The sequence below is a fragment of the Empidonax traillii genome, unplaced genomic scaffold, assembly GCF_003031625.1.
Source record: "Empidonax traillii isolate 1590-97213 ecotype Southwest subspecies unplaced genomic scaffold, ASM303162v1 scaffold36:size2505666, whole genome shotgun sequence".
Lineage (NCBI taxonomy): Eukaryota > Metazoa > Chordata > Aves > Passeriformes > Tyrannidae > Empidonax > Empidonax traillii.
The window spans coordinates 2,374,206-2,395,293 of NW_020955229.1; the positions used below are offsets into that span (position 1 = coordinate 2,374,206).

A 21,088-nucleotide genomic window follows, 5' to 3' on the forward strand; every position below is an offset into this window, starting at 1 on the left:
CTGAAATCCAAACTTTCCAAATGAGGCATGACAAAACAAGCTGGAGTCTCGAGCTAACTTCCACGGCAAGCTCCAGGCATGCCGGGGAATCTGGTGTGCCAGAGCTGTTCTCAACAACATTGTTATCAGAAAAGCGCTGACATCCAGCATTTAATCTCCCATCAAAACTGGAGTCTGCATTCCCTCTCACCAGAACCTCCAGAGCTCATTTGCAGCACACACTGATCCATGCTTTAACAAGACATATTAGAAAGTAATTAAATTTATTTTCTGGTTGATTTTTGGACTCGAATAAAACATGTCCCTGGGCTATAACCAGCAAGAGATTCTTCACTTACAATTAAATTACTGGTTACTTTTCTGCACTCCTTGTTGGGGTTAAATATATAAAAATAAATAAAAACAAAAAAACCAACAAACCAACAACCAACGAAGTGCCTGGGGTTCCACAAGGCCTTTCTCCTGCCATAAAACAATCAAAGCTCCATGGCCATTTTCCCACCCAAACAATAAAAGCAATAAACACTATTCAGACATTCCCAAAACTCATGGATTAACAAAAGGGGATGAAGGGCGTGGGGGGTAAAATGAGGTCTGACAACAACAACCCCTGGGGAACACACAGGACTGGGGAGATCCCACAAACCCAATTACGGCCACGTGACCCAGGAGGGAGGAAGCTGCTCCCCACAATCCCCCACAAAATCCAAGGGGGATTCCCACACAGGGAGAGACTGAAGAGACTGGCATTTTAAACTCAGATTTGGGAGCAGCAGCACGAGCCAGACCCAGCTCAGGGGCTGTTCTGTCCCCAGCCAGGTCGCTGGGGGAGGCGGAGAGAAAGGAGATCACACCCTGCATCTTTCACACTCAGCATCTTTCCCTCCTCTCTCTGCTCCCAGGGCAGATCACCAAGATCCAGGGGCTGGTTGTGGGGCTTCTGCCATGAAACACAGTGACATCCCTGTGTTTGCCCACCTCTGGCTCCAGGAGGGACAGAATGGAACCAAATTCCATATTTAAACCGGGTGATTTTTTTTTTCCAGCTACCTGCAGAAATAGCTGCAATAATCAAAGGCTCTCTGACTTCCAGGCTTATCCAAGGAGGAAAAAAAAAAAAAAAGCAATGGAAAGGCCCAATGAAACTGCTGTCAAAGCCAACTGGAAGATTAATTATAAGGTGCCTGCTTAAATAAATAAATCCAGTGTAATTGTAGAATCTAGGAATTACTACTATGGATTATAAAAGCCACTTCTGGTTGGCCTGTTCTAAACCAACCCCTTTAAAAACCAATCAGATATATGAATGGCATAAAAGCCTGGGTATAAACAGCCATGTCAAGTGCATTGTCTGTCTTCAAGTAAATTATATTAATGAACCGAAATTGTTTGGTTGTTTTTCACACCATGAGACAATGTTTACACTTGGCAAAATCCTCTGGCCTAGATTTTCAAACAGGACTACTGGTTTCAGGCACCTTCCATTTGAGCTGTCAGACCACCCATCAGAGAGCCCTGGACCAGAAAACACTTCTTAAGAGAAATCACATCAATCAGTAGCTTACTGACAAACCCAGATCTCATCTTTCTTTTGTTTTATTTACAGGAAGTGTTGATAGTGCATGTAAATAGTTCAAATGAGAATCCAAATATTACGTTATGACACGACCACGCTGCTTCATGGGGAAAAAAAAAAAAAAAACATTTATGACACAAGGAGTAGGAAAGAAGATTTAAAAAAAAAAATCAGTGGCAAGGCTGCAGCACAGTTCTGTCAGTGACAGAAAGTTGATACAGATACAAAAGTCCTTCCAATAAGTTGGAGGATGCCTCTCATTTTATCAGTGCTGTCCTAGGATGGGGTACGATGCATTCAGAGCAAAACCCTCAGCAGGAATTTCGAAGCCCTGGTTTGCAAACCTGTTTTGGTAGGATGTCCAGAGGGTAAGAACATGACAGGAACAAGAGGTGCTTCCTTGATCCAAGGATGAGAACAGGCCTCTCAAACCCATCTCAGTCCAGGCTTTACCTGAAGCTGCTGAGAGCTGCACCACTGTGACTCAAGCTACCAAACACTTCGTCCCCTCAAGGCCCAGCCTGAATGAAGTAGCAGGAGTAAAGGATGTAGGAAATCAAACAGCCATCTATGTTCCATGCCATAAAACAGACCATCTGGCCCCAAAATAGTCTTCTCTACAATGACTATTTTCTTACCTAGTCCCATGCAATAGGCAGTGAGAAAACTGACTGAAACGTGTCAATAGAGGTCTTTCCAAAGGAAATGCACGCAGAAGAGACCCTCAGGAATACTTTCCTCACCTGGAGACAAGACTGCTACAGATGTAAGAGTCATTCAAGCGCAGATAATGATTTATCTGGCAGTCATTTTGAGAAGCAATTCCCTCACATAATTAAGGCAGGTTGGCTCAGGGAGCACTGAGGCAAAGTCAAACAAACAAGTTTGTAATCACAGTCTAACTTGTATCCGTGGTTGCGTTCAGAAGAGGAGGCCTTGCTAAACCAGAGTGCCTGGTCCCTGTTTAACTGGTTCATCGCTTGCCCCTGGCTGTCCCATTAGCTCTCACATCTGCAGCAGCACAAACACGGTGCTTTTATTATTCCTGCTAATCTTTTTTTCCATGTATTACACACAACACTCAGTGTTTATTACTGCAGCACGGAGGGTAGGTTAAACCACACCTGCTTCACAAGAATGGGAAAAAATTACCAGCACAACAAAGCACTTAACAAGAAAATTAAAAAAGGGTGGAATACCTCCTTCACCTAATTTCACTCCAGAACTTATTACTGTAATCACATCTGTAGGCTCTTCCTCTGCTGGTATTACAGTCACTGCACTTCAACAATCCTATCCTAGAAAGTTCCTGCTTCCAGGACGCCTTTCCAACAGCACCATGACAAAAATCTACCTTCTGTACCTGCAACTCCAGGTCTCCCTCCAGATACCTCAAATGCTTCATGGCAATGGCCCAAGAGATCACCTTCCACTGCTGGGACTGCAGCAGCACTTCACTACACAGTCACTGGGAACCAAGAAAAAACACCCAAAATAAAGCTGAAAGCATAGAAAGCAGAACCTTTCATGTAAACTGACTCAAGAAAGCGAAATGGCCCAAGACCTCACAGCTTCCAAACTAATGTACAAACATATTCCTTTGACTCCAGCTCCCTCACAATTAATTTTTCATCCACAAGACACACCCACTTGCCCACACAAACCAAAACAAGCCCAGCACAAACCCTACAAATTTAATCAAGGAAGGAAGAGCGAGCAGGAGATGTTTATTTCTATTTTTAAATACTTGGGAGGGGCCCCAGCGCTCCCTGCCTAGATAGGTAACTAAGTAGGTGCTCCAGAACTGTGAGATCCAGTGCACGATCTGGCACGAGCAGGCACATCCAAACAGCAAAACATCAGAGCGGCTCACAAGGTGATTAAGAGAGCTATTAAGAAGGGCTTTTGAAATAATTGTTTCCTCTAAGCCAGGACAGACACTAACTTGGGGTGTTGTTCCAGAGAAGAGGAAAAAAAAAAAAAAATACATATACATGTATGTCTGTAGTCAAACACACCAAAGTGCTCTAAGCAGCACTAGGGTTTATAAAGACAAGACAGTCTCCTCCTTGTTCCCACAGCTCGTTTCTGCCTCAAGCAAAGTTGGTTGCCACTCTGGTTGCTCTCTCCCTCACCCAAATGGTTTGCATAGCAGATATGCTGAACAATCAAGTTTGAACCAGGCCCTAATCCTGCTGACTTTTCTTGCAGAACTGCTGGAAAGGAATTCCTCCTGGCAGCTGCAGTGCCTCTGCTCATTAGTTTACCAAGCAGCAGCAGAACGGACTGGACAGGCACATCATTTCTGTGCTGCTGCTGCAGAAAGTAAGGGCCAGGCAGGCAAAGGGAAGGCTCCCAGATTCCCAAATCCACGCTGGGAGGGGAAAACAGCAAAGGCAGAGGTCTGGAAAGGCAGACAGGAGAACCAGGCAAGTTACTGCCACACTTGCTGCTGTTGCTGGGATCACAAGGTGGGAGGAAACTCCTTTCCTTCAGTGTAAGATTTGGGGGTGGGGGTGTGTCCTTTTAGGGGTTCTTTAACTCCTGCTTTAGGGCACTGTGTTTCACCAGGCATGGCACCAGTTCCAGTGTCTCCTGGATACTGGAAGAATGAGTGGGATAACATTGCAAAATAGCTGTCCACTTGCTCATGAGGTTCTTTGTCCAGACAGCCCCCTCACATGCAGGTCAGATCATGCAGCCTGCTCAGCACGCACGCCAAAGCAAATGGTTTCGCCTCCTGCTCCGCAGTTTCATTGAGGTAACCCCCCTGCAGGGCACTGAATGTAAACAAGGTCCCTCTCCTGCAGGATCCACACCGAGCTCGGCACCATTTATGGAGATGGGTGAGCCCCGTGTTGTCCAACAGTGTTTCCTCCTCCTCCTCCCTTGTCCCAGGCAGGCTACCCTTCCACTGAATACTTAGGAAGGAGACAAGAAGAGAGAGAAAGCTTCACAGCTTGAGGTTTTCAGGTACTGCTACGTGAATGATGTTGAGTTTATAACCTGAAAGCACGTGGACACTGTATCCAAAACACAGAGCACGAACAGCACAGGACAGGTACACACACACACACACACATCCCAGTACGATTCAAACAGGGCCACGCTTAAAACAGCAATGCCAGTTCACAGGGCAAAATGTTCCTTTTAGAGGCAAAAAGCTGAGACTGGGACCTGTGACCACCACAGCCTTCAGTGGCCGGACCTGTCACCAGGCACTGCCAAGCTGACAGATTTCCGCTGCATCCCCCACCCCAAAAACACCCTCTCACACCTCTACTTCACTTTTCTCCTTCAAAGATCATCTGCCAGGTGCAGACAATTCTAACCATTCAGAGAAGCATCCTAAGGGTAGAAACGAGTCATTTTTTTTTTTGCCTGGGAAGACTATGATTTTTTTCATCTGTAAGATAAATTCCAACTACTTATATTCTCCTGTAAACCACTTGATATCCTAAAGCAGCCCTTGAATTTAAAGTCTCTCTACAGCTGGTTTGCTGGAAGTGGGATTTGTTTTCCCTGCCACCACTCTCTTCATCTCCTGGTGCAAGGTATTACTGATTACTTTAATTCCTTTTCTCCAGGAGAGGAGCGGATGCACACAGACAAACAACTGCAGCGAGTGGAAGAGGAAGAAGGCTTCATCCCTGAATTAAGGATTTGCATACTGGTTTTATCTGTTAACACCCACTGCAGTGCTTTATCCCAGACTCTCAGATCACAAAAGGCAGAGCAGACAGTGACTCACTGCAATTTCGGCTGTGCGTGTAGCGCTTCACGTGGACCCGTCAATTCTGATTCTGCCAAACACCCTTCACCAGGCCCTTGGAAAGCCAACCATCCTCCCTAGCAGAGAGTCCCTGCTCACGTGCTGCCTTCTCGAGGAAAGCTCCAGAGATGGAAGGGAATTCAGTCAATGTCTCCCCTTTGTGCCGTAATGATTTAAGATTCAATTAATACGACGTGGGGAGGCACTAATTCCGAAACACCTGCCTCGGTGATAACCGGATTAAGACCTCCAAACTTGCAGCTCTCCCACCAGCCACGGGCTGCCAAGTGGCAGCAGTTGTCAATATCGACCAACTGGTGGCCGGGTTTTTCCTCTAAATCCTAGAGCGCTCCTTAAAGAGGATTCCCCACAAAACAGGAAAGGGGAAAAAAAAAAATATTAAAAAAAAAACACCCCGGCTGACAGCTCTGAATTAGTGTAGCCAGAAGTCACAGCTCCTCCCCGGCACGCACTTTGAAGGCTGGAGACTGGGAAGGCTCCTATCAGATCCTTTCAAATCCCTCAAAGGGAAGAGAGAAAGCCAAATAGAGGCACCCCTGGAGACAGAGCTGCTCCCTCACTGATCAGTGTTGTCTGGGCTCTGGAGAGAACGGCTCGAAGGAAGCCTGGCAGGGTGGGGAAGAAGACTGGAGCAGCTGGTCTCACTGGGAGAGGAGCCAACAGGTTTGGGGTTTAGTTTGGGGGTTTTTCCCCTCCTTGTACCCCCCAAAACAGGGGTTCTTTTGGATTAGTTTGGGCAGCACGAAAAAAAGTGCTTCAGAATTAAGACTCGTCTGAAATCTGGAGAGAACCCTTGAGGCCGTAGTGCCAGCCCAGTAATTAACAAACTGAAACACTTTCCTACCTTTTTAAGGCCAGAGAAACTATTTCAACCACAAAACAAGGAGCTGATTCCCCCCCCTTCCCTCCGCACCCCTTCATCACCCTCGCACATCGTGACCTATTGGAACCACACTTAAAAGCTCGATCCGGGCGCTCAGTGATACATAACTTCCATTTTAGTGAAACAATCCATCTGCTCCATGTGACTCAGAGCCTGCTTTAAGAATGCAATACTGTTTAGGCCAACGGTTGCACCGCACAAAGTGTTTTGTTCACATGCATTCCTTTGGGATGACAGAGCCTATCCAGGGCCCTAACGGTTGGGGCCTGTGGTTTTTTTCCCTCATCCGCTGAATGCTGCAGTGACTAAGCTGACAAAAATTCCTAGCCAATTATAAACCCACTTAAAGAGACAGGCAACACCCCCCCCTGCAACCTCCTCTTGCCATCCTATACGGGAAGTTTCTATACATAGAAAAGCATCTTCTCCTCCTAAGGCCCGGGCTGGTATAAAAGACTCGCTCCGCGCGCTCAACACTTCGAACGTGCTTCCTAAATGGCATCATTTCCCAAAACTATAACCTTTCATCATCCATCTGCATCCCTCACACGTTGGCTGGGGGGGAAAAAAAAAAAACCCAATTCAGATAACCAGGCCCCACAACTGAGTAAAAAGTTAGAGAAGCCGTTACTGGGGGGACGGTGAGATGAGTCTGGACGGCTTTGCGTTTGTGAAGGAGGGAACAGTTAAGAGCCTGTTAACCCAGTGTGTTGCAACCAGGAAAAAACACATCAGGAGGGTCACACTGGTGTACAGAGCAGAAGTTTGATCCACCTCAGAGCACAGGCTGAACTTTAACTGGCAAGCAGGAGAACTTTGAGTTGCCTCCTGAATCCTTCTGAATGGGTAAACCAGCCACCAAATTCCAAAAGACACCAGCCTTTCCAAGCGGGATCCTCGAGTCATGTGCTCAGTTCCTTCTCGCCTGCACCGTCCAGGGCTACACAGACACACTTAATAATGAGCTGGGGCTACACAGACACACTTAATAATGAGCTGGGGCACAGAGAACTGTGCTCTGGGCAGGTAACCACACGTTCGCTCTGCCCAGCAAGAAACAGCAAAAACAACAACAACAAAAAAAAAAAAAAGGGGGAGAGGATGGTTTCCAGCTTTAAAAAGCACCTCGGACCCTCCCCACTTCATGGTGGGCAAACTCCTTGCTAACTCATTTTTAGCGCTGGGCTGGGAGCACATGCACATTCCATTCCAAACACTGCAAACTTCACCGGGGAGGGGGAGGAAGAGATGGTCACAACTGAGCCGGGCTGAGTTCACCTCAGAAGGAAAAGGCAGTTCAACAATCTGTATTACCGTATTATTATCCCAGCATCTTTTTATTAGAAGTTAATTCTCAGAGCCATAAACAGACTCGAGAAGGAAATCCCACTATTAGTGGGAAGGAAGGCTAAACAAAGGCTGTTTCATGACTGTCAAACACTGAAAAACTTGTTTGCCACATAAAAACAATTTATGAAAAAATGCTTAAGGACAATTCATTCCTCCATTCATGTGTGTTTGGGGGAAGGAAAACCAGGAAAAAAATGGTTCTTCCTATTCAAAATTTTTAGAAAATTTTTCAGGAAACACTGAGCCAGGCTGAGTTTGCCTTGTCCCTGCGACATTTGCAAGAGCACAGCAAAAACACAGCTTTCTTCTGGTTTTACACTTGACATTTCCCTGACATTTTCCCTATAACACTGCTAGCTATTCCCAGCTCCCAGTTGTTTTGCAAATTCATCGTAAAATTAAAGCCTTACATTAGATCTAATTAACTATCCAATACAATTGTCTATTCTGTTATCAAACATTTGTCCAGTATGTATCAATGGGGCCTGGAAATCCACGGTAAGCACGTTAATCAAGGCTTTGGTTCAAGTTTAGATGTGCCTTTAATTGCACAGATTTAATGTGGCTCTGCTGCACAGGAAGGTAAACCAAAAAATCCTCTAAGGAAGGCATCACCCTCAGCCTGCTCGGGGATGAAAGGAAGTTGCCAAGAACAGCAAAGTGCTGCAGAAGTAAAACCAAAAGCGTTCTGCTTCCAACTCCAGCCAGCACCAGATTATCACATTTCTGAAACATCACTAACACACAGTGCTCTCTGCAAGTACCTTCAGGACGTTACTGAGATTTTCAAGCGCTTTTTTTTTCAAGTTTGAAATAAATAAACAATATCTGAGAAATCCTCACTGAATCACACACATCAGCTCCCTCTCCCTCTCTGCTCCACAGCCTCAGGCCCCTCAGGCTACACAGTCATTCCCTTCTCCCGGGAGCCTCCATAGAATGTGAGGTTACCCCAGGACTTCTTTCCAAGCACTCCACCTTGGAAGGTTGTCACGCACACAGAGCGTTATCTGGTGATGCTTTAGGATCTTCCTGTAGGAAGGACTGGCACTCTTTTTCTTCCCCACCCTTCACCACCCAGCATCAGGGAAACTGAACTGAGGAATTAACACACATGCAACCCAGGGAATCCCAGTTTCCTATCAGTGACCTCCAATTATATTTCCACAGTTTTTCCCCTGACGGTGAAATGGTTTCTTGGCAAAGAGACAATTCAAGCACATCCATCAGAATGGTCTCGTATGTAAAACAGAGTTTATATTACTCAGAGTAACTGGGCACACACATTTAACCACCCCATCACCTACAAGGAATGGTACTGGCACTGAAATCGTGGCAACATTCCCTGTACCATTCCACACCACATAGATTGCCCCTTCCCATCATCAGAAACGACACCAAAAGAAATAAATTTCTCCCACAGCAGGGAATGTGGCAACACATCCCTTGGTGACCAGAAACACACCTCTGGACTGACAGAGACAAAGCAAGTCAAAGGGAGCATAAAATACAGTGTCTTCTTAAGATTAACATGTGTTTACCTGTGAGTAGGAAAGACACAAGGAATTTTCAAAACCCTTGAAGAGCACCTCAAACTTTTTTTGAATTCTTTATTCCAAAACGTGGGGGAAACTTGTGATTTTTTTTTTTTAAGTATTTTTCAAAGTTTGTTAGGTGTTATTTTTTCTTTTTGCCAAGCGAGTAGCAAAGTGTCAGCAGGGGACCAAGTTCACAGCACTGCCTTTCAATACCGGAAAGCAAAACTCCCAAACTTACAAGACCTCTCAGAATAAACAGTTCTCTACAAAACCCTTATACCAGAAGAAACCAGGAAGTCAAGATGAGTATTTAACATTAGCACTTGGTTTCCAGTGACCAGTGCAGGCTGCAAGACTCAAGACATCCTTCCCAGGTTGTGGCATTTTGCTACAGAACAAAGAAAAATGGCATGTATACATTCGTTTAATTTTAGCCCTTTTCTCAGAATATAAACCACTGCTACAGTAATTAACTGCAGACTGGCCTAAAGTGCTCTGTGGCCATTCCAGCTTACTAATTAAATAGGCTCTCACAGCCATAATAAAAATTCTGGGAAACCTCTGGCTGGAGAGCAGACTTCTCAGGAGGGGAGCAAAAGTCAGCAAAAAACTCCATTCAGAAGGAAAACACTAACAAATTTTTTTTTAACTCAGTGACACCAACTGTGCCTTTTACAATTTTTTTTTTTTTTTTTGGTCTGTTTATTCCTTTCAGAAGATGTTTATTCGCTGGGGAGTTTGCACACCAACTGAGCACGACCAATAAACAACCTGCCCGTTTCAGAATGTGACCAGGTTTTTATGCAACTCATCTTTTTTAAACCAACAAAGGTAGGGTTGGTGTGACGTAGACCAACTCCACATTACACCACATCTAATCTGCTTATGAAAGACGAGAACTTAAAGCACGTTGTGATACACACGATATCTACTACATTTCGGGGTTTAAGAAAACAAACAAACAAACAAACAAAAAGTTTAAAGGAAGCAGCAAAGGGAGGGGGCATGCAAATGTAATTTAAAGCAAAATAAGAGTAATCTGATTCATCATCTCTGGGTCCCAAGTTCTTCCCCTCTCCTCCCGTTCACGTATGTTCAGTACTTTTGAAGGACAGGGGAATACAGTGAATACTCCTCAGAGAGGGAAAAACAAGAAGGAGAGCAGGGGAGGAAAAAAAAAAAGTCCAGCACATGGTTTTCCCCACTACTCTGCTGAATGAACAGGGAGCAGATTCCCAGCTGGCACGCCCCGTGAGCACTGCACAAGTCAATGGAGCCATGTCAACCGATACCACTCAACTGCATTATCCGCTGAGCTCCGTGTAAACAAACAGGAGCAGAGCCCGAATATTTGTGAGAATACATCATGTTACTGTCTCCATATGTTTAAACATTTTAGTAGAAGGCACATATGGACCACTCTTCCCACTCACTGTCATTCCCTCCCTCCCGCTCCTCACACACCGGGTATCTTTTCGGGCCATTGTCAAACCGATTCGGAAAGGAATAGGGACACATTTTCATTAAAAACACTTTGTGCTCAGCTGCCATCTGCTTCTTCATCAGCCTCCAAATCCTCACATGCCTTTTCCATGGTCCTCAGTTTCACACACCGGGAAGCTGAAGTTCTCTCCTGTTGTTCTGTGGGCAGGCTCCACGGCAGCTATTGTTTCTCACGTCAGATTTGTGTGTTCTGAACCAAGTGCTTGATGCTCATGGCCCTAACCCATGTTCTCTCTCCAAGGCCAATTTACACCTCCTTTTTTTTTTTTTATGCCAGTGGCAAATCTAATCTTAAAGCTCCCTCATGCACGTCAGATACTCACCATCATTGCTTTCACGGGAAACATGGCTATTCCACCTCTTTGGGGAACAGGGAGCTATAATTTGCTGTAATTTGCTCCCTCACAAAAGGAGGATCCACACTGTGCTCTCATTCCCTCACACAGAAGCAGCAGCTGAACTCAGTATCCCCCTTCCACACAGATACTAAGTGTGTCCCCCCAGAACCAGACCCCTCATCTTTCTTTGAGTATGAAAGGAAGGGTTTCAGCTAATGCTTGACAGAGAGCTCCTCCAACTTAATTATTTGTCCATTATCCCCCCAGTTAAGGTGAAGTTTAGAAAGCACAACAAAAAAATCCCACCCATACACCATATATCACCTCTACAGCTAACTGCCACTTGTGCTATTACTTTCCCAATTAAGTTTACCCAGATCATTTCTTACGGCCCCAGCAATCCCAAAAGTGTTTTAGGAAGCGTTAGCTGGACTTGCTTGAAAAACAGCACAAGGGTTATGGTGGACAAGAGATCTTGAACTTCCAGGCAGGCTTTCAGGGGTGTAATTTACAGTTGGTGTCTGCAGGCTTGGAAAGGCCCAGTGACCAAGGGAACAGACCTCAAAACTTAGTCATCAGCAAGAGGAATACAGAAAACAACCCAAGTTTTCTTTGCAGCAGACCACTGGACAGGCAAAGCAAATGTGTCATCAGACACAAGGCTTGCAAGGGGTACAGTTTTTCTGGCTCTCACACCAATCCCTTAGCAAGGGGCAGGCAGCTTCCAGAACCCTTTCCAGCAGTCACAACTGCCAGAAAAACAGAAAAACACAGAAGGCCATAATCTTATTTGTATGTCTGGATGCTCAGTTTCCGTCTTTTCCGCCTCCACCTGTGCCCCAAAGCACAACTGGCGCTGCAAACAAACAACTTCAGTCCTCTCCTTTTATCCTGAAGGGTTCTTCTAACGTGGACCAGCAGCTCCAGGGAGGTACAGCTGGTATTTGATACACCAAAATAAAAGTAGGTGCAAGTCAGAGAGATGAGAGCGTGCCAAGCCCAACACAACAGTGCTGCAGCTCCAAAGAGAGCAAACTAGTATTGCTGCTGCCTTGGGGCACTCCGAGGTAAAGGAATGTACACTACACAGAAACCAGGGCAACCAAACTGGCAGCAAAGCCGCTGACGCTTTGTGCTCAACCTTAAACATAAAAAACAAATTCAAGTTGCAGTTCCTTTGTCGCTCGCTCTTCTACACGAACGCCCATGGATTATTCTAAGCCAAACACACAGCACATCCTTCCCTCCCTCCTCCCTCAGCATTGTTCCTGCACAAGTTATATGGAAGGAAGCACGAGCTTCTTCCTTTGTTTGTGAGCGAGAGAAAGAAGGGAAAAAAAAAACAACTTCCACTCCACGGCAAAATTAAACAGAAGCCGGGCTACTTAAAGTACCGAGTGTTCCCACACAACATTTACCCACCAGCTTCAGGATCTTTCAGCATCAAACCTAAACAAGGACAAGAGAGATTTAATACACACTCCTCCACAGAGCCAGTGCAAAGGAAAATAAAAAGGCATGGAGGAACCCTGAGTGACAGACAACATTTTCAGCTGAACATGACTGTGACGCACAAGGAGAATGTCAGGGTTAAATTAGACACTACGCTAGAAAAATATTCCCTGGAAAATAACAGAGGTGTCATCTCTCTACTGGTAGGAAAACGCAGACTGAAACGCTCAGTAAGTGACAAGTCCTTGCTTCCATTCTTTTTCGTGTCTTGGGTGATTTTGCACCGCGAGAGTCCTCTCTGGATCAGGAGTTCACGGCCAAAGCACCCAGGCAATCAAACAGGGGAGACAAAAAGCTTCCTTTGGAGCAACTGCACATTTGTACCTCCCTTGTTTTCCTTCGGAACAGGAGTACTTTGGGGTTGTTTTCTTTTTTAGATGAATGGCTGGCAAATTTAAAGTTCTCTTCCTCCAAGTCAGTGGCTTATGACAACAAACAAATTAAAACAGCTCCAAATTTTCTCACTCTTTTTATTGATTAGAACTTGATCATTTCTCTATATGCTCTGCATCCTAAGATACTCTAAATCTAACTGGTTTTTTAAAGCTCTTAACAGGCCTTCCAAGGCTCTTTTCCAATACTTGCTTTCTTCTTCACAATCTCCCATGAAAGGAGATGAAAGCATAGAGGGAAACCAAACGTTATCTACACGTTTGCCTTCAAAGTCTTGCTATCACAGTCTAACTGTGACCTCATTTTATCTAAACAGATTTCTTCTCAGGTGTGCATTTGGGATCCAAATTATTTTAACATTCCCCTAGAAGCCAAAGAGGGTTTTTTTGCAATTACTTCTGTGTACTTCAAACAGCCAGAGCACACAACAGAAAGCAAGTAAGTCCCTGTATCTCATTAAATACCCTCTGGTTACATCCATTCAAACCACTGAAGGCAGGGAGGTTGCACAGGAATCACCTTGGTCACCCTCTGTAGACGACAGTCAGTCTGTTAATGAAGACACAAACTTGGCCTGAGGAAGCCTAACATTGCACAACAACACTCCCCTCACCCTGGCCAAAGCACAAAGTCTCCCAGTAACAGGCTGAGGGGGGGGTTCTTTCCTGTGTTTAAAAAACAAACTTTATTTTCTGTAAGTATTGATAAAAGCACATACTCCAAATGCCTTTTTCCAGAGGTATTTTTGGCATGTGTTGACTGAAACTGCCCTGCGAGCTGCTCTAATTGCAGCTCTAATTGAACAGGAGGAGGGCTTCCCAAGCAACTGATGAGCCACTTTAGAGAAAACAACATCCCCAACTGAAGGCAACCCAAAGGATACCGGTCCCGTCTTCTCTCCCACTGTGGTGCTTCCTGTCATTATGGCAGCTCTGGCCAAGGTGCCACGTGGAATTGAGGCACGGTGACGACTGCCTGTAATTAAGCCCTACTGCTACTGCAGGGCTCAGCTTTCCTAAAGCTGCAGGATGAACTCAAAAAGCCTGCCATGGAACCGTGTTATCTGAGTAAACTATGTGCTTGTTTACTCTATTTTTAAAAAGCGAGAAGAGATCAGGTTTTGTTTTTGCTAATACTTCGCCATCACGAAGACAAGCACAAAACAGGCAGGGGTGACTTCACCAGGAGCCACGATGTCCACTGACTCTTTGACTCTGCAGACTGTGCTCCACAAACTGACGTCTGTAAACAAGATCCTATGTACAGAATTTACCACTGCGGGGATTTCAGAAGGTGCATCCAAGGGAAGCAAAGAGCAGTCAGAGTAATTCCGTCAGCAGCTTCATTACAGCAGTGGCTCTGGCACACACGGAACGTCCCCTCAGCAAGGAGGAGATGGCACTCGACGGCCACCCCCTGCCAGAGTCCCCAGGGGAGCTAAAACTGGCTCCAGCTTTGCTAGAATGGCTTTAGTTCTATACTTGTACTTTATATCTTTTCCATGGGGAAAGCAGGGAGTTTTTGTTGGGTTTTGGTTTTACAGCTGTTGATTTGTTGTTGGGTTTTGCTTTTTAAATCAAGTTAGATGAGCCTTAACAGGCTGGGGAGGAATCTATTTGTGTGGTAACTGGGTACCTCGCGTTAACTAAACACAACTAGAGCAAAAGTTTCAGTTGCTAAAGAGCTTAAAATAAACCCACAAAACTAAACCTTCACTTCAAGGAGAGGTAACAAAAACACAGTAGCTACTGAGATCTTACTTTTCTGGCAGTGGTTGGTGGTCCAGCAGCGGTAGTTGTACTCATTGTTAATGGATGTCTTCTCGCACAGCGGCTTCTCTTCCATCGTTCCCGGGCACAAGTCCCCGCATTCCTTCGGAGGTTTATTCCCAACGATGTAGTTGTTGGACACTGCATCTAGGATGAGAGACCAGTCCACCGTGGAGAGGTAACACAGGTCGGAGTTCTTCTCGATGCGAATGGCGCCGCGGGTGATGTTCCTCAGGTTGTGGAGCCCGATCTCTTTGAGGTTCGTCATCTCGAAGATCACCAAGGCGTAGTTGTAGAAGAGGTTCCTGCCCCGGATGACGGTGAGGTTGGGGAAGAGATCGCTGAGGCTCTCCAGGCCCGCCACACGGAACAGCAGCAGGTAGTCGGTGATGACGGTGAGCTTTGGGAAGCGGAAGTTGCGGTAATCCTCTGCTTTGGAGATGAGCAGGATCTGCAGGAACCCCTCGATCACCGTGCAGTTCTCCAGGCGCTTGAGCTCGTGGATGTCGTTGCGAATGTCGACGTTTGGCCCGCAAACTGGGAAGGCAAGAGGAGAAAGAGAAGTCGGTAAATAAAGCGCTTCCAAGCCTTTCTGAAACTGGAACACAAGCAGGATGATGTTCCGGCGGCCAGAAAAATTTTAACTTCTTAATTAGGTTGCAGTGTTAAAATAGAAACTGAGTGCTTGATTTACATCTGCACCGAACCTATCACTGCCAGGAGCAGCACAGGGATGGCAGCTCCCTCTGTGCTCTGCAGCACACAGAGAAGTGCTGGTTTATTGCTGCTGATGACAAGGGCTGCACTGAGGAGCGCACAGATGAACCTGCACACGCTGCTTCAAATCAGACCGTGGTTCATGTGAGCAGAGCGGGGCTGCAGCCACATCCCTGCAACCAAACAGGTGGTACAGAAAGTGGTTCCCTGCTCATTACGCTGCTGATTTACTCCCCACCCCTCCTAAGACACAAAGGGGACGCTCCCCAGAAAGTTACAACACGGGCCTCAAATCACTCTTTCTTCCCAGGATCACGAGCCCCTAATTCCTGGAATACTAGTCCTGCAACAATACTAACTCCATGGAAAGCTGGTCAGCACTTCCTGCACTGGGACTGGGAAGAAAACAAAGTGCTTGGATTGTAGCAACGCACTGAATTCCTGTTTGCGTGTTCCAGTAAACCAAGTTTCACTAATTTTGGCACCAACACATGAAAAGGCCTCGAGTTCTAAGAAACACAGGATAAATTTATTTACAAGAACACACAATATCACAGTGAGGAATTTCCCCTTGAAAACAGCGGAGTGAACTCAGTGAACTCTCAAGAAAACAATGACCCAAAGGATTATTCCCTAATAAATCCATAGATTAGGTCTTTCCATATTAGACATGTATAACAATGCTAAAGGGGCTGCAATAATTGTGTACCAATAATGCAATAATTAAGACAAATAAACGGCACTTTGATGTGAAACAAAGAGCTACAGAGCGTAGAGAGCTGTTGTTCTTCAAAACCCTCAGAGCCAGCCTTCTACGGAAAACATGGAAAAAAAAGACTCCCCATAATAGATACTAAGTTGCTTGTAAGCAAACAAAGCAAAAAAGCCAATTTATTTAAGCAACCCAAAACTCAAATAAACCCCAAGCAATTCAATTTTGTGGAAAGGTTCTCTTTTAATGCACCCTAGGCTTAATTATTTTAACAACATCTTTTCCTCAGACAAGGCAAAGGTCTAAACAAGCACTGGAGCCAAAAAACTTAAATTCTAACCCAGACAAATTGTCCAGAGATTCAGAAATTGCGCTGACAATAGAAAGCAGCCCTTCCATCCCACAACACTTATCTAAGGCTAATAACTTAAGCTAACAAAGGATCCAGAACATGAGCAAGCTAAAACCACAGCAACTCTAATACCCAACAAGGACTTAAAGACTTCTAAGTCTTTAAAAGACTAAAGGACTTTCTGGTTAGTGGGACAACATAAAAAAAATAAAATAGGGCGAGATCTCTGTTAGGAAACAGATGTTTCTACACAAACTATTACTTAATCTTCCTTCTGTAAAGATTCAAGCTGAAAGCAGAGGCTATTAAATGTGACTTGCTGCACTGAAGCAACTATGTGCAAGGAAGTTCATTCCCTAGACCTTCAAAAAGAAAGAATAAACAACAAAACTAATGTACCAGCAGTAACACTTGGTCATCCTGACCAGTGAGACAGGAAATCCCCATCAGAGTACATACTGACTACAAAAAAAAATGGCATGCTACTGCCTGGAATATGCGTGTGTCAAGGCTTGAACAACTTCAGGGAAGCACAAGAAGAGCGGATGGGTTGGTGTTGCCCAGCTCTCGAAGCCAGATGGAAGAGGGGGAATTTAAAGAGCTCCAAGATAGGAGATCTGGTAAGAGACGCACCCGTTAGTGCAGAAGTGACGCCTCTCTCTCCTGAACCTGTAGGAAAGACAACCTCATCCCAGATTTAATTCCTTTAATGAGCTGGTTGGTCCCCACATCTTGCTTCCAACTTCTGAAATTGTCTTCCAAAGCCACCATCTCTCCTCCACAGCCCCTCCAGGGACAGTGCCCTCAGCCCAAAGCACAGCCCAGCCTCAACATGGGGGTGCTGACATTCCAACACTGGGCTTCTCCTGTTTTCAAAAGGCAAGTTGGAACACACAGAGAGTTTTTTTTCCCCATTAAACCATTTTGGTTTCTGTCTCTACCTGCTGGCAGGACAAGGTGAACGTCACAGCTCCCGCTACGGCAAAGCAAAAGGAGAGACATTTATTTTCCTGCCATAAAAGTTTAGAAAGCCTAACTGCTCCAAGCCCTTTATTTTGTTAAAGAAATAAAATTTGCACTTGTGCTGACATTTTGCAGGCAAGGTTCCAGAGTGATGGGTTTAAAAACAGCTGAGTTACAATACCCTAAAGAACAATTTGTAAGAGAAATGGCAGCAACGTTAACTAAAGCATTATATATCTGTTCACGTCTCTGTTTGAGGCTGGGCTTTCAAAGTCATACTGCTTTTAAGCTTTATGATTGTTTCAGCTTGAAAGTTACTTAATTTTAGATATTTAATGCTTTTTATAAATCAGGGACATTTCTGGAGCTTTATGGCAGAAGTTTGCACTCGCTCGCCTCAGCCATGAAACCTCATCCCCTTAACACGGAGAAGGATGAAGTCCAGTGGGGTCCAATACTGGGAATTGATCACAGATGAGCAGCTGCTGATGTTTTAAGAACTTATTAGTTCATTAGTTCATGAAGTGAGTTATGTTTTGCAGGACTCCACGTATATAATGAGAACTGCAGAGACCCAAACGCGGAGCAGGATAAAGCATCTCTGTCCATCTCGACATTTGGGAAAAACAATTCCCATTAAAGCAGATTCTTTTTTTGTTAAAAGAAATCTCTTTCAAGTTCACATTGTTTGCCAGAGTTAATTATACCACAGTACATCATCTTTTTCTCACGTTTTTCTCGCTGCCCTGAAAAGGATTATATGAAAAACAAATTAATCAGAGCTCAAAGTCAACTCCAATTTCCATCTGGCTGTGCTGTGTTTTCTTTGGATCCCATTTTAGAGAAAGCCTATATGGACTTACAATACAAACTGCTCTGTCAGACACAATGAAGTGCACAGAAAATGCTCTTTAGAGCATTTATACTCCATTTAACAGTTTTGGATATCCCAGCTTAGAGAACTTTTTTAATATGGCTGGGATAACTGGCCTTTGTTTCATGTTCAGTTCAGAACTGGAAATTAACTATGATGTATTTATTTTGCTCACTAACAGAAAATAAAAATGCAACAGCTGTTTATTACCCTGCCCCACTAGTTCTGGGCAGATTATAAACACCCAGGATAATTACCAATAGTCAGATTCATGCTGTTTCCATTCAGCTCCTTACAGATTTCCAACCCTTTCCTTAAAAGTGCCTATCATTTATTAGACTTATTCGAAACTAAGCACCTAATTCTGAGTCAGAAATTGTGTTTTTTTTAAAGATAAAAATATTTATTTGTTAAAAAGATCACTCCCCAGTACAGTAAAACACTGAAGAGAAGAAATGCACTCTTTACCCAGACGAACACAAATGACTCCCTGGGAGCAGATTTCTAGTCCAGAAGTCCTGAGCTTCACCTGGTATCCAACAAGAGGTCCAATTCTGCTCCTTTTTTCAGGGAGCATCCCATGGGCAAGCCTGGTCATGTAACTGAGATGGGGTCAACGAACCACTAGGAGAAATGACTGCACGTCACAGGTCCATATGATGAGAGCAATTCCTGGTCCTTGACCTGGCAGAACCTCCTGGCAAGTCCCTGTGTGAGGGGTGTTCCAGCTGGGACACCACGGAGCAGGACTGTGAGCACACACAGCCCGGGCCAGCTCCAACACGGAGCTCGGAGTGCACTGACCCAGTGGAGTCCTCTCAACTTCAGCTATGGTTTGATTTGGATCATACCCCATCCTGACACGGAGAATGCCTTGCCACCTCGATAAACACCTGCCAGTTCATCACCACCTACCACCAAACAGTCATTTACTCCAGGCAGCAGCTTCTTCACTCCTCCCCTACATCCACGAGTTACTTCAGGTCACTGGGGACTCCTAAAAGGACTTGCCTGTTGCCAGTGTTTGGAAAGAACCCTTCTTCCTCCAAAATGTCATGCCATGACGCACAGAGCAGCAGAAAGCCTCGTGTCCAACATCCACCCTCTACCACAGCTTGTGCTTGCCTCACCACCTCCCAGCTGCACCTGAATTCACCCCAGTTCATTCACTATCTAACTAAGGTGTTACAGGGCAGCACTGACGGTTCACACAGCCACTGTTTCCAATAAGGATTCATTTCCTACAAGAAGCTATTTCATCACAGTGCGGTCCTCGCTTCCAATTTTGTATTCATCCAAGTTACTTCATTTAGAAGTTCTAAAGAAACACAACTGTTTATGTTTTTCTTTTTTACAAAAAAACCACACTCCTTGACATTTTAAGCCTTGCCTTTGACCCTCTACTTTTTTAGATACCATTAAAAGGCTGTACTACACTGCACAATACCCTCTCAACCAGTCAGAAGCTAAAGGTGGAGCAACCACCACTATCTGGGCTTTCTCAACACCAGTCTCAGACAAAGCAGCACCAAGGCAGCTCTGAGTCACCAGCCAATCCAGCACATCCCTTTCGCAAGCCTGAGGCCTTTTCAACACCAGTCTGGGTCAGGCTTTCCCTGGCAACAGAGGCTGCTCAGCCTGAGCAGCCTTCAGGTCTCTGAAAGGGAATCAGGACAGACAACCTGCCACGACCATCTCACCAGCAACCTCGACGTCAACTCCCGCTCACCTTTCTCCTGGTTTGTAAACCTGCAGCGTGCTCTGATTTCCCTTTGTTTCCCCTCTTGTGATTTCCCTTCTGTGAAAATTGTTTCCTTTACTTCACAGTAGAGATGTCTTAAACGAGGAGCTTGGATACCTTCAGCATTTCCATTTTAAGAAGAGTATCCCCCTGCACTGGTTGCTGAAAAGGTGCGGAAATTGTTCTAATTCCATGTTGTTTTCCTGCCCTGGGGATGCAACACCCATTCTGAGGATAAAGCCTGTGATCCACAAGGTCCAGAAGGGTTCTTTTTTTAAAGGAGGCCCGTGAGGTTGCTTAACTTCTCCTACACCCTGAAATTCTGCACAGTGGTAACAAGCACAGTATGGCACCATCAGTGCTGGATGGTTCCCCACACAAAGAAGGAACTACAAGGCTTAATACAAAAAAACAATTGTGGCTGGTTCTACTTTTAGAGAGTGGCTTTGCTCACACCACCACAGCTCACTTGGCCAATAATGGCTTTTCTGAGCACGCTCCAGTGCAAGGAGAGCTCTGCTTTCCCAGGCAGCTACTGCTGCTCCCTGGGCAGCAAAGAGCTGACGTTCCCCAACACGGGAACACCGCGCTCTCCAAACTCCTCTAATGAAAGAGGCCTGACCACATCACCCCTCAGTAATGTCAGCTCAGAGCTGTGGGTCCTTCCGGGAGATCAGCACAGTGTTGTTATTTATTCCCAACAGAGCCACTTCCTTTTCATCATGTGTTTTTCAGTTTTAATCTATGGCAGGTCCTTATAAAGAAAGAGCCCAAAAGCAGCTACTGAATGTGGCTGCAGTCCAGCTGCCCTCATCCCACATTCCCAGCAGGCAGCATCCTTTTTCAGGCAATCATCTCCAGAGCTCCCAGCCCTCTCTCGCAACAACAAAGAACATGTTTATGGCATGGGGTGGATTTAGATCTGCATAACTTATCATGGCCTGCATATTGACATGTTTACTACCTACTGGATCAACTCCACAGAGGGGGTCGTCTGGCACGTTGGAAAAAACCCAAGGGCTCCAAAAAAAATTCCTTTAAGACACTTGAAAGTTAAAGACCAATTCCAGCCGA

General features: G+C 45.2%; 1 protein-coding gene across 1 annotated transcript in view; it reads right to left on the reverse strand.

Annotated features, from left to right (window-relative positions):
• IGF1R (insulin like growth factor 1 receptor) overlaps positions 1-15,543 on the reverse strand; it is a 136,073-nt gene extending 120,530 nt beyond the window's left edge. Inside the window, exons 1-2 of the mRNA XM_027877987.1 lie at positions 15,507-15,543; positions 14,647-15,192 (exon numbers count right to left, since the gene is read on the reverse strand). Coding sequence (XP_027733788.1) covers positions 14,647-15,192; positions 15,507-15,543 — 583 coding nt within the window. The remainder of the gene's footprint in view (positions 1-14,646; positions 15,193-15,506) is intronic.
• Between the last annotated feature and the right edge of the window lie 5,545 nt (positions 15,544-21,088).